At 48.0% G+C, this 15,990-nt stretch overlaps 1 protein-coding gene across 2 annotated transcripts in view; it reads left to right on the top strand.

Annotated features, from left to right (window-relative positions):
- The first annotated feature begins 224 nt into the window (after nucleotides 1-224).
- The window catches only part of IGF2BP1 (insulin like growth factor 2 mRNA binding protein 1), a 46,030-nt gene continuing 30,264 nt past the window's right edge, over nucleotides 225-15,990 (top strand). For both annotated transcript variants that reach the window (XM_082372960.1, XM_082372959.1), the window contains exons 1-2: nucleotides 225-1,162; nucleotides 2,334-2,394. In XM_082372960.1, coding sequence (XP_082229086.1) covers nucleotides 988-1,162; nucleotides 2,334-2,394 — 236 coding nt within the window. In that variant the 5' untranslated portion in view covers nucleotides 225-987. The remainder of the gene's footprint in view (nucleotides 1,163-2,333; nucleotides 2,395-15,990) is intronic.

Raw genomic sequence — 15,990 nt, 5'->3', positions numbered from 1 at the left:
CCAGCTTCACAGTCCCGCGCTCGCAGGGCCCCTCGATCCTGTATCCCCCGAGGCGAGGGAGTCTCCTAGCGCTGGGGCTGGGAAGGCCGAGACCCCCCCTCCCACTTAAAGATCTAGGGGAATAGCGCTTTTCTTCTGAAATCACCGGCTCGCGCGACCCCCTCTTGAAGACCCCAGAGTCCTCGGCTTCTCTTTGTCTCTCTCGGCCGTCCCCCGCCTGTCAGTCGCTAGCAGTTAGCTGGGGTAGGGTGGGCTAACTCCCCCCACTCCCGACCACTCGAATAAAAAATAACCGCACATTTTATCCAACCCATTAAGAGGTGGGAGATTCTGGGCCGGACCACTCTCCCCCCAGCTAGGGCCCGGGTAGGGGGATGGGTGGGGGGCGGGGCGCCTCCCTAGGGGCCAGATTCTTGCAAGGGGGAGGGGGCAAGTAGAGCTTCGGGAAAACAGCCCCCACCCGCCCAACTTACCCGGGGGGTGAGTTGAGAGGCACCCTCCCCCCCCCGGCCGGGAGTTTGGTGGGCTGGGCCGGCTTGGAGGGCCCAAGGGCCCGGAGGCGTCGGGGGTCTTCCCCTGCAGGGTGGGTGGGGGCTTTCACCACGTGGCTTCGCCTTTTTTTTTTTTTCCGCTCCATTTTTTTTTTTTCAAGTCGATTTTATTTAGAGGCGGCGCCAGGGCGGCCGCGGAGAAACGTGACACACCAGCCCGCTTGGAGGGGTTTCGGACAGAAGGGAAGGAGCCGAGCCGCGTCGTCCGCCTCCCAGCGCGCCGCGGGCACTTCTCCCGGGCCTCCCCGAACTCTCCCGCGACCTCTGCGCGCCCTCCGGCCGCCTTCCCCTCCTCGGCTCCGGACAACTTCAGGGGTGGGGTGCAAAGAAAGTTTGCGTCTGCTGCCGCCGCCTCCCGCCTCGGCCTAGGAGGCTCGCCGCCCGCGCCCGCCCGCTCGGCCTTGCCCAGGACTGCGTCCTGCCCGAGACCGCCACCATGAACAAGCTGTACATCGGCAATCTCAACGAGAGCGTGACCCCCGCGGACTTGGAGAAAGTGTTTGCGGAGCACAAGATCTCCTACAGCGGCCAGTTCTTGGTCAAGTCCGGCTATGCCTTCGTGGACTGCCCCGACGAGCACTGGGCGATGAAGGCCATCGAAACTTTCTCCGGTAAGAGTGCACCCACCTCCCCGGAAAAAGCACCGCGAAATGCCTGAACAACGGGGACCTGCTCCTCCTCTTTCCTTGCCCGCCAACTCCTCTCTGCCCCCGGCCTGCGGGGCCTGGCCTCGGTACCGACTCCCATCCACCTTCTCCGACGCCCCCTCCGTCCCCCCGCTGGCCCCTCGCGCGGAAATATTCGGCTTTCCTCGCCCCTTCCTCCTAGCCCGAGATGAAGAGCTGGAGGCTTTAGTGAGGTGATCCTCCTAGCCTCCCACCGACGGGGCGGGAGCCCATGTTGGCAGGAGGGGGGGGGGGCTCGCCACCGAGGCCAACTCAGTCTGGGCGCCCTACGTCAGTCCCTCGGTGTCCGAGGCTGGACGCCCCCACCCCGTGCGCACCCCCTCCCCTTCCTCCGCCGTAGGCCTTTCCGGGCTGGGAAGGGGTCCCCGCTCCGCTCCCGACCTCCAGGGTTTCCGTGGGGACGGCAGCCTTCGGGCCTGACCTGAGAGGAGCGGGGTCCCGCCTACCGCCCAGGGCCCGGGGCTTGAGCCATTTTGATTTGAAAGTGGGGCGTGAGCGGGGTGGCGCGGCGGCGGCGGGTCGCCATGCTGCTTCCCGAGACGCCCAGGCTGGGCCGAGAGGCGCGCGCCGCGGCCGCCGGGGACCCTTCCCGCGGGGCCCAGCTCCGCTCCCCCGGACCTCGCCTCCCGGCCGGCCCCGACAGGTGACCACCCCGCCGCCCGAAGCCCTTCTCCCTGGCTTGACAGGAAAATAAAGTTTCATTCTGCAGCCCCACCCCCACCCCTTGCCACAGACTTTGGGAGAAACGGGGAGCCCTTTCTCGGCCCCTTCTCCCCACATCTGGGAGCCGTAAAGGCAGCCGGCCCTCACGGACGCCCTCGCACTTCCCCCAGATCCGGCTCCCAGAGCCGTCCACTACTCGGCTACCTCAGTGAGAGAACAAAACAAAAATTCAGAAAACACGATAATGAATTTAGAGAGTCCACCATTCCCCAGGCGACCTTTTCGCATCCGGCTGCGGAACCCACTACCTGGGTTCCTAGGAAGATCTCAAATCCCAGTAACTCCTGAATTACCCTGATTTCTCCTTCTTTTTGCCGCCCCCCCGCCCTCCCCGTCCAAGCTCTCATGTTGTCTTTTTCAATTTAATCTTTAGGGAAAGTGGAGCTGCAAGGAAAACGCCTAGAGATTGAACACTCCGTCCCCAAAAAACAAAGGTAGGAAAGAGCTCTTCTCTGGGGAGGGGGTCAGCCTGGGGGCGCTGAGAGGCTGTGTTCAGGGGTCCATAGTGTCTCCAGTGGAAGAAACCCATTACTGGCCTTCCCACCCCCAACTCCGGATGTTGGGGGCAGGGAGGGAAGATTGGCTAAGATCTTGTAATGGGTGGTTTACAGCTTGTAAAAAAAAAAAAAAAGCTGAGGCTGGGGTGGGCTAGGAGATGTTACTTGGAGAAGTAAAAGGGAGAAAAATCAATAGAGGAGAAACCTTGTGGAGTTTGTTCAAGGTGTGTGGGACCATTTTTGTGGGGAGGCTAAAAATCTTTAGAGAGTTGAGACTCATGGACATTCAGCAACTTTCTGGCAGGACTGTTTTTTCCCCCCCTTCCCTCACCATAATTCTTAAGTGGATTGGGAGGGGGTCCCCTTTGACTCTCTAGGGGAAGTGGAATGAATTCCTGCCCCCCAAAGAATTCTGTGCTTGTGCTTTATTTATACTTCTGCAACAGGCAAGGACATTATTTTTTTCACAGACACCTACCTCTAGTCCCTCCCATCACACATCCTCCCCTCCCAACTGGATTTTGCAAATATGCTTTGGCTGTACTATCCTTTCTGAGCCCCCCACCCCCACTCCTTCAGTCCATTGTTGCAAGGGGACCGACCATCTGGGGTGAGAGCTTTGTGTTCAGGCTGTGAGCTGGGGCTCTTTGGAGGGTCTAGAACTCCCTGGATGAATGGTGTGTGTGTGTGTGTGTGTGTGTGTGTGTGTGTGTGTGTGTGTGTGTGTGTGTGTGTGTGTGTGTGTGTGTGTGTGTGTGTGTGTGTGTGTGTGTGTGTGTGTGTGTGTGTGTGTGTGTGTGAAAGAGAGAGAGACTGTGTTCCAATACCTTCCTATTCTCACTTCAGCAAAGGGGGTAACTCTTATCATGTTATCCCCAAAGCTGATTCATGGTTCAAATCTTTCATTGAACTCTGGCTGGGAAGTATAAGGGCAGAGTCTTTCTGCTTTCTCAGACCTGACTTTAAACATGTTGACAGTGCAGAGTTTTCTCTCATGTTGCAGCCCCCAGTAAATCTTTGATCTTCTCCTCGCTTTCTCCCCTCATTTCAACTGGAAACTTGCTGCATTTTAGAATAGTTCCTGGCCTTTTCTGGGTGGGAAGGTGGAGGTGGGTGGCTCTGTTTTTCTGAAGGCAGTTAAGAGAGTCTAGAAAGTTTAATGTGAGAAAAATCTTTCAGTGGTTTAGCTTGAGATATTTAAGTAACTTGGAACTATTGTTTCTATAGATGATCAATATGGCTTGTAACTATGTTTATAGAGCTTGTGATTTAACCTCAAGTGCTTGAAATACTCTGTTATTGGAAAGGCAATTAGAGTTAGGAGTAAAGAGGCAATAAAATCGGAAGAAAGGGAAAAAGTCTTATTTATTATTTGGAAGCATTTCCTGGAGATGGGAATGAGAGAACTATGTACACTGACATCAGTAGATCTACTGAGAAGATAGGGGATATTTGAACTGAAAGCTGAGTGTTTGAAACATGTTGATGAACAATAACCAGAATAACTGGAATTCTGAAATATGTGGAATTTTTTTCTTTTGCTCTAAAGGATGGTTTAAATTTTAAAGGGAATGAAGTGATAAGCAAGAAAATAGCAAAATGTGATGAAATGGAACCCACAACATTTATATTTTAATTTTCATGGTGCTCAGTGTTTATGGATCTTTTCCCCTAAGCCATCTACTTGCTTTAAAGCCATTTTTAGGCTCCTTCTTGTTCCCTCCAAAATGTATTACTGAGGGCTCCTTTCAGTTGGGAAGGGGTGGGGTTTGTGAGGAGTGGGTACAGAATCTTCCCTTCCACACCCATATTCAATCTTTTGTGTATTCTCTCCCCCTTCCTGAAATAATTTTTGAGCACAAACATTGAGTCAGTTGTGTTTTATTTTTTTCTCTGAGTAGTGGTAAGGCACTTCATTTTTCTAGAGTGAATCAATTTTTGAAGTTTTAGGATTTTTTAAAAAAAGAAAGTTTGTTTTCATGAAGTCAGTTTGCTCTATCATTTTGTGTTCTTTGAGGAAGCATGTTGTGGTATGTGTTTTTAGTCTGTCTGAAAGTATTTCTTCAGTTGGTTTGTTCCTGGCTTTTTCAGTCTCATGGATGTATAGAACAGGAACTAGTTAATTAACTATGACTAATATATTTTAAGCAAAATGAACAATGGTGCATATATATATTTTGTGTGTGTGTATATATATTGTTTTCACTATTTAAAATAGAGAACTCTTCTTGATGTACTCAGTTCCAAATGAATTATGACTTTTTAAACATTTCTAAGAGATTCATAAAAACCTGGCAACCTAAATGTTCCTTTTTTTTTTTTTTTTTAAGAGGGGGGTTATCGAGAAAAAGCTACAATATTTTTTAGCAGTTATTAACTCTGAGTAACTGATTTTGAAGTATTAATATATTTTGTTTTAACCTTGTCTCTATTTGCTAAATATAATTTATTCCTTTTTAAGAACTCAAGAGACTGAACATTAAGTTGAAAAACTGAAAACATTAAGTTGAATTTTTAAAATGGGCGGTGTTAAATTTCTCTGAGATCACCTTCCCAAATACTTTCTTAGTCAGTGTTGGAATTTTGGTCAAGAGTTTCAGCTTATTGTTGAGAATTTGTATATATTCACTGTCAAGTATTAGGACAAAGGAGGAAAACCAAAAGCATTTTAAAGACAGTTGTGGAAAGGATTTGTATGTGTTTTTTTGTTTGTTTGTTTTAATTTCAGACACTTGAGTAGTTAAGGTAAAGGGGTATCATGTTAGTGAGGCTTGGGTATTTGGGGAGAAAATTCCTTAAAAGGGAATTAAATTTTTGTTTCATTTGCCACTGTGTGTGCCTTTTTCTAGAGGAATGTGGCCTAAAGATAGCATACCTCCTGTCCACTGGTGTCATCAAAATAAAAGTTGTTGCTGTTAAGAAAAAAAGTGAAGAGATGTACTGCATTTCTCTAGGTGAAATGTGTTCAAGTTAAAGACTTTGATTTCCTTAGGCAGATTAATGGTTGTTTTCTCTGACTTAAAATGAGGTGGGCTAATAACACTTTCCCTTAAATTTCTAACTATCAAAAAGCACACAGAAATTGGTCTCCTAGCCCTATAAGTGTGAGAACTCTCAGAAGAGAAAGTATTCAAACTTAATTCTGATTTTATGGTTTAATTTTCTAAAGTTAGTTGCTTTAGAAATCTCTGCAAAGGGATGTCTTGTAAGTGGCAAAAATATTTTTAAGTGATTTGCGGAGACTCTGAAGAAATAATTGGATCACTAAATGTTTTAAAAACAGACAAAAATTTTGCCTTCAGAAATGGGTTTGCCTTTAAGGAAAATTGTTCTTATGGGCTGAAAATTAAGTATGGGGGTTGTTAAGAAACAAGGGAATGTCTTTAAAAAACAACTATAAAGGAGGACAAGTACTAGGGTGGGAGTACTTGCAGGCACTTTTGCCTTAGTGGTTATGGTTGAAAGATACGTCTGACCAGATATTCAACTAGTAAGTTCAAAGTAGAAACGGTTTGTGACACTTTTAGCAAAAAGGTTTTCTTACTAATATCAAGTTTCTGAGTTTTAAATAAGTTGATTCTTAATTTTTCTGCGCTGTTTGGAGGAAAGGTGGAAATCAATTCACTTTCTCCATTTTAATTTTCACCTAGAAAATAATGTTTACAAATTCATAAATTAAGTTTTTTTCACTGCTAGAGAAATCTTTAACTTGTTATTTAGTGCTCAGTATTTCAAGGTGACTTTCCTAAAGACAGTGGTATATGACTATCCTTTGGAAGAGTTGTAGGTTTCCAGAACACTTTATTTTCTAACCCAAAGTAGAAAGATGAAATTTTACTCCAGTGGTTTCCCAGATGGAGAACTTTTGAGTAAAGAGGGGGAAGAACTGTAATTCCCATCACTAATTTATTCAAAGTATAGTTAACTGTTTCAAATGTGAAGTTTTAATGGCATAGATTTTGCTGGAACAAGAGCAAAACATTCTTTCTTGTAATTATGTTTTAGAGACAAAATACATGACATTACCATTGGAAGAATCTTGATTCACAGGTCCAGAGCTTCTAATCTTTTAAAATTACCTTAATATATGTCATTTGAATCATATTTTATGTGTTTGGGTACTTTTAAGGCTTATTTTTTGAGCTTATTTATTCTATAATGTGTAACATCCAGTTGACAAAGATACCATTGAGATTGGCTAGTGAGTATAAAATTTTAAAACATTAAAATTTTAGTTAAGTGAAAAGAGGGAGACCTAAGTGCTATTTGTAGAAGTCTAAGTAAGGGTTTTTGTGTTGAAGAAATATGTATTGGTTGTACCTGTGTTGATTGTCGTGTGTGTGGGGGGGTGGTAGTGTTGGTGATGTTGTTATTAGAATAAATGTATGAAGCAAAGGCGTTTGAAAAACAGACATTTTGCCAGCTGTTAGAATTTAAATTCAGTCTTGTTCGCTCCCCATCCTCTTAAAAGATTCTTAAAATGTGGCTAATGCCTTCCAGAAAGTGCAGCTTAGATTTTGGGATGGGAGTGTTTGGGAGAGAAAAGAGGAGGAGGGAAAAAGCAGCAGGGGAGACTGGAAAAATCAGACGAGTTAGTCCTGGGTTGGAAATTCCAGACGGGGGAAAAAAAAGAGAGAGAGAGAGGGAGAGAGAGAGAGAGAGAGAGAGAGACAGAGGGGGGGGGGAGAGAGAGAGAGAGAGAGGGAGAGAGAGAGAGAGGGAGAGAGAGGGAGGGAGGGAGGGAGAGGGAGATGGGGGTTGGGGTGGATTGCCCGCTTCCCTTTTAAAGAGGAGCGGCTGGAGGCGCACAGCGACCCACGGGAGAGGGGGTCGCAGACACCAGGTTTAGAAGACGGGTGGTAGATTCAGCCCAGGGCAAGGCGATTTTTGCTTTCGGAGTTGCCTGCCTTCCCTTCGCTTTTTCAAAAAACAGAGAAAGTCGCGGCGGCGCTGGAGGCGCTTCCTGGAGAGCCCGCGCCGGCCCCGCTGCCCTTCCCCGCCCGCCGCAGACCAAGCCCAGCCCCGGCCTCGCAATCTCTGCCCGCTCCGCGCAGGGGCCCTCGCCTGCCTTTGAACCAGCCCCTGCCCGGGAACATCCGCAGGCCTGGGTCTCCGACGAGGGCTTCCTTTCCCAGGGTCCCGAGACCCCTGGCTGCGGCGCGCCGGCCCACAGCCTCGCCTTCGTTCTGGGAGCCCCCAGATCCCAAACCTCCCCGCGGCTTCCCCAGCCTTCCCCACTGGGAGAGGTCCCAGGCCCCGCGGTGCAGACCTTCCAGCGCCCGCGCTGTCTCAAGACCTTTACATTCTAAGGCAAGAGCTAAAGGCTGGAGGGTGATTGTGGAGTGAAGAGTCAGGGGAGGGAGGAAAAAAGCAGGTCAGGGGAAAGTAAGAGGGGAGAGGTGGAGAGAAAATGGAAGTGCATGTTAGCTGTTGCCCTCTCCCAGGAGCTGAGGCCCCTTGGCCATGGGGCATAGAACCTTGGAGAGTTAACAGCGTCGCATAATCTGTAATCTTCAGTAGATGGACTGTGTGTCCCCATGTCCCAAAGGCTGACTGAAACAATAACAAAGGGAGTAATAGTAACCAGAGGTTCTATGATGGGTTTTATTTATGTTGTAAAAGATGGACAACGGGTCTTCCAGTTGGCCACTGGCGAGGCTTTGAAGATCTTTCTCAGGGTCTCAGCCAGTGTTTGACTCCATGTTAATGTCAAATTTGCATAATACCATTTCCACCTGTGCCCAGTCCACACCTTTTTAAATGTCTGTCAAAACAAAAAAGAAAAGGTCTCTTCTCAAAAAACGTGGAATCAAAATGTATGCTTTTTTGGTTATTGATAAAAGTTTGATTTAGCTAGAAAATGATCAACCAGGAGAGCGCCTGTGACAACACAAACCATTTCAAGGGCGCATCGCCAGCAGGGAGATGTCCAGTCCCCAGTTTGTTAACTGCATTCTAGTAGAAGAACTTGAGTTTGTTTAAAGGGGGCTCTGTACTTTTTAGTGGGTCCAAGGGGTCATCCTAGTATTGAACAAGCAGAGCCAGCTTTGTAAGACCTCCTTCTCCTTTGCAGCCAGTAGGTTTGCAATAAATAGTCATGGAATGAAGGAACAACAGGCTGGAACAAGCTTTCACCCTAAACGCAGACTGCTGAAATAAAACGTGTGTTGATTATGGGTAAATCACAGGAGAAAAGTAGGTCTGGACCTCATCATTTTAATATAGTTGGAGAAAACCTGATTGCGAAACACTGAAATGTAACTGTATACAGAACAAACACCACCAGAAATGCAGTCCTAGTGCAGAAGTCCAGGCTTCCAGGATTTGATGTTCTGGTCGTGTGGCAGAGAGCAGAGAGCATGGCGAGCCCACCAGTGAACTGCTTTTGTATGAAATACAGAGCAAGCAGCTGGATGAGTAAAATAATTTTTGACTGGATTGTCCAGATATTTTCAACACCCCTAGGACAAGTCTGATTATTAGACAAGTGGCATTTTGGTGGCTAAAGGCGTATAAGTGACCCATCAGGATGGGTGGGAATTTTGGCCATAGTTTAGGGGGAGGGTTGTGGAGAAAAGCTCTGTTAGAGAGGAGACAGGAGAAGTGGAGGATCTCTCATTTTCTCTTTCCCTCTCTAATGTATCTGTTTTGTGGATTCTAGTCAATCCTTTCAACATTTCCTTAGGAAAAGTGGGTTAAGGAAGGCTTCAATTTTTATTCATTTTGAGTTAGTTTCAGTTAAAAAATTAGTCCTTCATCCAGATGTTTTGGCCACTTGAAATGGAAAATGTTAAGTCTAAGTTAAGTTTGATTGGATAGTTTAGTTGATTGGATATAGTTAGAATCTTTAAGAGGAGAAATCAGAGAATTTAGAAATTTAAAAAAATTGTTTTGTGTAAAGGTTGGTTGTGGAGTCTGAGTTCTTTGGCAACAGGAGCAGGGAGGACAGGAATCATTTTCAGAATTCTTGAGGCTCAAGGAGGGAGGAAGCTCTATTATTAGGTCAGAGTCTCATGACCTACCCTAGGTCCCTCACTCAGTCCTACAGGAGTGTGGAGGAAAGGTCTCTCCAGGAGAGCTCAGTGCTCAAAAACAAGAGTTTTTTGGAGTCAGGCAATGACTGGGAAACTGGAAGAGTTACTTAACCTCCTTGAGCCGTCATTGCCGTAACTGTAAGCTGGTGCTGTTACACATTAGCTATTATTTTCCTTTGTTTCCCATGTGGACCTGTGCCTCCTGTCTTTGGACTGTGTGTAACAGCTTGGCCATATATCTAAGGCAACAGGTACGGTGTTCAAGTACACTTCTGTGAATATGGCGTGTATTTTATGTGGAACAATGATGGATAGGCATATTGAGGGGGATTTGTGTGCAGGATGCTTTCGATAACCTGTGTGCTGAAAGGAAAGGCCACCTTTTGGGAGAGGGAGATGAAGCTCATCAGGGCAACCCTCAAGAGCCCCTAGATGTGGACCCTACCACTGTCTCTTAACCATCCTCTTAGGAGAATGGAGCATACATTGCAATGTTGATGCCCTCAACCTGGGCCAGGTTCCTCGCTGAAATTTCACACTTCGGTGCTCCTGTCAAAAGTGCATGTAGGGTAGGGACTTCGATGAGAGGAGAACTATCCTAATTCTGCAGATGAGGTGTTGTAAGAATTCAGGATGAAGGGGACTGTGTAAGTCCTTTTGGGGGTCTGAGGAAGAAGAAATGGGCAGCTTCCCCTATCTGGTAGGAGATGGGCATGTTTGTCTTGAAGTTCTGTTCTTGCTTAAGCTAACAAAGTAGGCATTCAGGAGTTGGGGACCCTTGGCTGCGGAGGAAGTGACGGCATACATGGCTCCCCTTCCCGTGCCCTCTTAGATGGCAAAGCCACAGTGGTCTCAGTTTCTCTCCCTGGTCTGGAAACAGTCCCCAAAGGTGTGCTCAGGACCCACCTTGATGTCCACTTCCTTTTTTCAGCCCTCCCTGCCCAAAAGGTACAAACTCACAAACCCACAGACTTTATAGCCCCTTTCCACATCTCAGTCCAGGGAATGAAGGTTGAATCTTCTCTTAGTGGGGTGGGGAGAAGGGCTTCCAATCCGGATGTGGTTTTAGGCCATTTAACAGGCTTGTGACTTTATTCAGTTACTATAAAGGGTTTTACAGTTAGTTTATGCGGAATGATGTGTGTTGCCTCTTTTCTGGAGTGGCATTTGGGATTGCTTGGGACTTATCACCTTTCCATTAGGTACTCTGAGGAGGAGAAAATGAGGGGAGAGAGGAACTAGAGTGGGCCTGTTGGGTGGAGTAAGCTTGTTGAGGCTATCTATTCAGAGTTAGACGTATTTATGCTACTTCCTCCTCCAGGTCTCTAAGTTGCTTGGGAGGAGAAGTCCAACTGTAATAGAGAGCAGTTGCTTTGGCAGGATTTGGAGACAGAACCCTAAATTAAAGGGCAAAGATGATCCTTCACAGACGTGGCTGTTGGTGGCTGCAGCCAGTGTGTTCTGAGCGAGGACGAGATGTAAATAGGATGTTGGCTGCGGAGACGGCAGGGTTCAGAAGAATAATCTCTTCACTTATTTTCTAGAGTGTCCACTCCAGCAACCTTTTATTTAATGTAGAAGGGAAAATCTAGCTGACTGAAGTTATTTTATATAGAGAGGTTTCCTCCCAATGTTTATTACCATTTGATTCAAAGCCGCTTCTGCTGACTTTTTAGAATAGAGTGGAGTGATATCTGTCCGGAATAAGCTGTGGGAGGAAAGAGGTGGAATAAAATGATCTTCACGAACCTCATAACCTCACAGATCTCTCAGATCATCTTTCTTTCACTTTCCCACCCTTGCCCCTGACCATCTTGAGTAGTTTCCTTTAAACTTCTTTTTTTTTTTTTTTTTTGTGGGAGAGGGGAGGCATGCCTCACGGCATGGGGAAGCTTAGTTCCCCGACCAGGGATTGAACCCCTGCCCCCTGCATTGGAAGTGCAGAGTTCTAACCACTGGACCGCCAGGTAATTCCCTAAACTTCTAACTAGAAGAGGAATGATGCCTGTCTAGGCCCACGTTCCTTTGTTCTCCTCTTCAGAACATCACATGGTCAGCCACTTCAGCCTGGGTGTGTGGGGCTCTTGCCAGTCAGTCATTAGCCATTTTTTGGAGATGGAGTGGGGTGTTGATTTTAAAAATATATTTTTACAACTAAATCATGTAAGAAAATATTTAACATGTTATAGACATCTGATAGCTTGCATATTGCTCCAAAGCTTGGTACTGCTAATCATGCATTCATTCACACATGTATGCATGCACCCACTTATTTTTATCTATTCAGAGTCTACTATTTATTTTTAATAAATGTATTTATTTATTTATTTTTGGCTGTGTTGGGTCTTCGTTGCTGCGGGCGGGCTTTCTCTAGTTGCGGCGAGCAGGGGCTACTCTTTGTTGTGGTGCCCCGGCTTCTCATTGCGGTGGCTTCTCTTGTTGCGGAGTACGGGCTCTAGGCGCGAGGGCTTCAGTACTTGTGGCACGTGGGCTCAGTAGTTGTGGCGCACGGGCTTAGTTGCTCTGCGGCATGTGGGATCTTCCCTGACCAGGGCTCGAACCTCTGTCCCCTGTATTGGCAGGCGGATTCTTAACGACTGCGCCACCAGGGAAGCCCCAGAGTCTGCTACTGACATGCCCTCTGCCAGGTTATAGAAATATAATGAAGAACAAACAAAAGACCTTGGTCTTTAGAGTGGAAACAGCAAAGAAATACAATTTATCAGATCATTTTTCTCCAGGAGCTTTTAGGTTTCCACCTCTATCCTTTTTTTTTTTTTGCTAAGCTGCATGGCACAGCCAAAAAAAAAAATAATTAAATTTTAAATTAAATTTCATTTTTATATTAATTAAAATTAATATGAAATAATTAAAATAATTTTACGTAGTAAAATATACATAACACAAAATTTACCATTTTTAAGTGTACAGGTCGGGTGTATTAAGAACATTCACAGTGGTGTGCAACCATCCTCTCCGTTCATCTCTAGAACTCTTTTCATCTTGCAAGACTGAAACTGTACCCAGTAGACAGTAACACCCCATTCCCGCCTCCCTCTGGCCATATTTAAAGCATCACCAATTTTGATTCTTACACGGTGGTCACCTCCTCATTCTGTATAAAATGGGGGTCTTTGTCTGACCCTTCTCCTGAATTATACATTTGATTATTTATTGGGTTTTTATTTAGCATTATTGGGTCTTTTTCAGGGCAGGGAAGGGAGACATAGGGAGAAGGAGCTGCACAAAAGAGGTGCAAGATAAAATTCCTGCCCTCCAGTGTTTTCACTTTAGATCCAGGAAAAGCTGTGGGACAGCAGAGGCTAAGAGACTGCATGCAGTGAGAGACACACAAGCTCAGGAACTAACAGGAACTAACTAACAGGAGGTAGGCTTTGAGTGAGCTTAAGCTGTGTTTTTGGAGGACAGGCAGAAAAAATAGGAGTGGATTCAGGAGAGCACTGTGGACAGGCACGGAGATGTTTGTGGGAAGACAACTCTTCTGGAAGAGAGGGATGGCATCCTAGTGGGGAGAGGCCCCCAGGTAAGTATGGCAGATGTCCGTAATTTCCCTTATTGAGCATCTTCTTTTCTCTAGAGCTCTGTGTGACGTGCTGTGGGTCAAAAGACGAGTTCCTTCTGCAATAATAGGGAGCACAGGGCTTCCCTGGTGGCGCAGTGGTTAAGAATCCGCCTGCCAATGCAGGGGACACGGGTTCGAGCCCTGGTCCGGGAAGATCCCACGTGCTGTGGAGCAGCTAGGCCCGCGAGCCACAACTACTGAGCCCGCGTGCGGCAACTACTGAAGCCCTTGCGCCTAGAGCCCGTGCTCTGCAACAAGAGAAGCCACCGCAATGAGGAGCTCATGCACCGCAACTAGAGAAAGCCCATGTGCAGCAACAAAGACCCAACGCAGCCATAAATAAATAAATAAATAAATAAATAAATAAATAAATAAATAAATAAATTTTTAAAAAATGCTTTAAAAAAAATAATAGGGAGCATTTATTGACTATCTACTCAGAGCTAGGCACTGTTCCTTCATTGAGTCCTAAGAACCCTGCAGGCATTATTCTTCATTCCACAGAAGAAGAAGCTGGAACTCTGAGTGGTTATGGTAACTTAGCCAAGGTCATACCTTGAATACTGGTGCTGGGTTTCAAACCCAGGCCTTTCTACCTTCAAGGCTGAGCTCTCTTAGAAGGTGGGAATAGCTGATCCTCTAATATTCAGAGAAGTTGAATGTTTTGGGGGGGAGAGCATAAGGTTAGCAAATAAAAACATGCCCAACATTAACTTCTCCCTGCTCTGAGCCTCCTTCCTCCGTAGGTGCTTCATACTTGCCTTGCATTATTTTTCCTCTCACCATTGAGATTTTCAGGCAATCTTGAGTGGCTGAAGAAAACTAAGAACATTCTCCCCTTGTCTGGGCAGCTATCATGGGAAATGGGAATTCTGCTTTTAATGAAAAACCACGGAAAGGGGGTTGAATGAAGTGGAGAAGGACTTGAGTGGTTTAGGATTCAGGCGTCAACCTCAGTTTGCCCTTCTGCCAGATGTGTGCACACCGTGGTATCTGGGGTCAGTATCTTCCTGGGCCTCGTGTCCTCATATGAAGCCTCCCCATCTCCATGAACCCCGCTAAATAAGCTGGGTAGCTATTTTGAGTTCTAAGAGCTTCCATCCTTTGGCATTCCTATAGGTGCCAGGGCTGGCGCTTTGGGCTAATTTTTTTTTTTTCCCTTCCCCTTTCCTTTTGTTTGGGTTCAAACCTGGGGAAAATGAGAGGTTGGGGGGAAGGGCGCAGGGATCGAGTGGCTTCCCCTCCCATCCGCCCTCCTCCTAGCAGGAAGGGACAAAGAGTTGACCTTTGTTACAAGCCTGCAGAATCATAATTCATAGCTCATACATGTTTTTGAGGAGCGAGAACCCAGTTACCTTTCCCTGATGAGCAGGAGCCGGCTTCATGGTGTGGTGACAGTGGCTGGCTAGTGTCAACTTGGGACTAGGCACTTAACCTCTCTGAGCTTCTTTTTGAATTGCAAAATGGAAATAAAAATATTCTCAATCTTCTGTGGTTTAGAGGCTCAAATCAACCTGTGTTCTAGGCTCATAGGAGAGTGTGGATTGTAAACCCTAAAGTACTGTGTAAACGTGAGTTATTAATAAGACTACCATTAATTGATGACACCCCAAGAGGGCAGACAAAAGAAGGTCATTCGCATCCCCAGACAAATACCCTACTCTGCATGGAGGTGTGACTCTTCGATTATAAATTTTCTGTAGCCGCTCCCAGAACGCCCTGGGAGGGGAGGGTCTTTTTTTCGAGGCCCGGAAGGCCTCTTGGTTCCGCGCCCCCAGCCCACCCCACTCCCAGGCCTCAGTTCCTGCCTTCGCAGTGGGAGGCCTCCCGCCCGGGTCCTGCCTCCTCCCACAGCCCAGCCGAGGTCTCCAAGGAATGCCGCCTCCCGGGCCATTTTCTCCCCTTCTGCTTCTGCGGCCCCACTTCCAGCCCCTTCCCAGCCCCCTACCCCCAGCCGGTACCCACTTAAATGCTTGCAGGCCTGTTCGCAGGCGGGAAGCCCCCTCCCCCACAGGACCACCTCAGTCACAGCCCTGACCACGGGGAGGTCGGGTCTGGATTTACTAAAGGACCCCGGAGGGGGAGCCTGGCCCTCGCTGGCTGCCTGGCTCACTGATGGGGTCGGGTTTCGGCCGGTGGCTCTGGAGAGAGAGACAAAGGGCAAAGTCCTGGTCCCCACCCCCACCCGGCAGCCCCCGGCGCGTGTCCCCTCCCCCTCCGGGCCCTGCGCGCGTAGCCCAGGGCCCCCTGGGCCGGGTGGGACCGGCTGGGGAGAGTCGGGACGCCGAGGGGGTTCTGGCGGCAGAACGTTCTAGACCGCCGGGCCCCCCAGCAGAGGGGGCCCCCGGGGACATCCTCTGTCCCGCTCCTTGTGCTCTGCCGACTCGGCCCACCCAGCGGCCGGGGTGCGGGGCCGAGCGCTCAGCTTCCCCTGGGTGAGGTGAGAGGGGCTGGGGGAAGGGGCCGGCCCACGTGGGGCACAGGCCCGGCGACGCCAGCCCGGCCGCTCAGCTGCTCGGCCCTTCTCAATTGCCCGTTCATGAGGACTCCCCTCCTCCCCCCCAGCTGCTGCCAGCCCTCCCCCACTCTCAGCTGCTGCCGCCCTTCCCCGGCACCTCTTTCTCAATTGCCCTGCCCGCGCCTGCTTTCCGCCGGCCTCCTGAAAGGCCGTGTTCGCCGTCCCTTGGGCTGTTAGAGACCTTGCCCCTGCTCCCCCCAGGATGGATGAGAACCGTCTCGAATGGTGCTGTCGTGACGCCCTGGAAGAGTCTGGGGCTGGGGAGAAAGACCTCTACAGAGAGGGCATTTTGCTCCCGCGCAAGCCAGGGCAGAACTCAGGGTAGGGGTCCATGTCAGAAGAGAGTTGTTCCGATGAAGATCTACACACTGGAAAGAAACAAACAGCAGCTTCCTGAA

Source organism: Balaenoptera borealis (assembly GCF_965194805.1).
Source record: "Balaenoptera borealis genome assembly, chromosome: 20".
NCBI classification, from domain to species: domain Eukaryota; kingdom Metazoa; phylum Chordata; class Mammalia; order Artiodactyla; family Balaenopteridae; genus Balaenoptera; species Balaenoptera borealis.
Note: the sequence above shows the minus strand (reverse complement) of the source record. Positions and strands in the feature narration are given on the sequence as shown.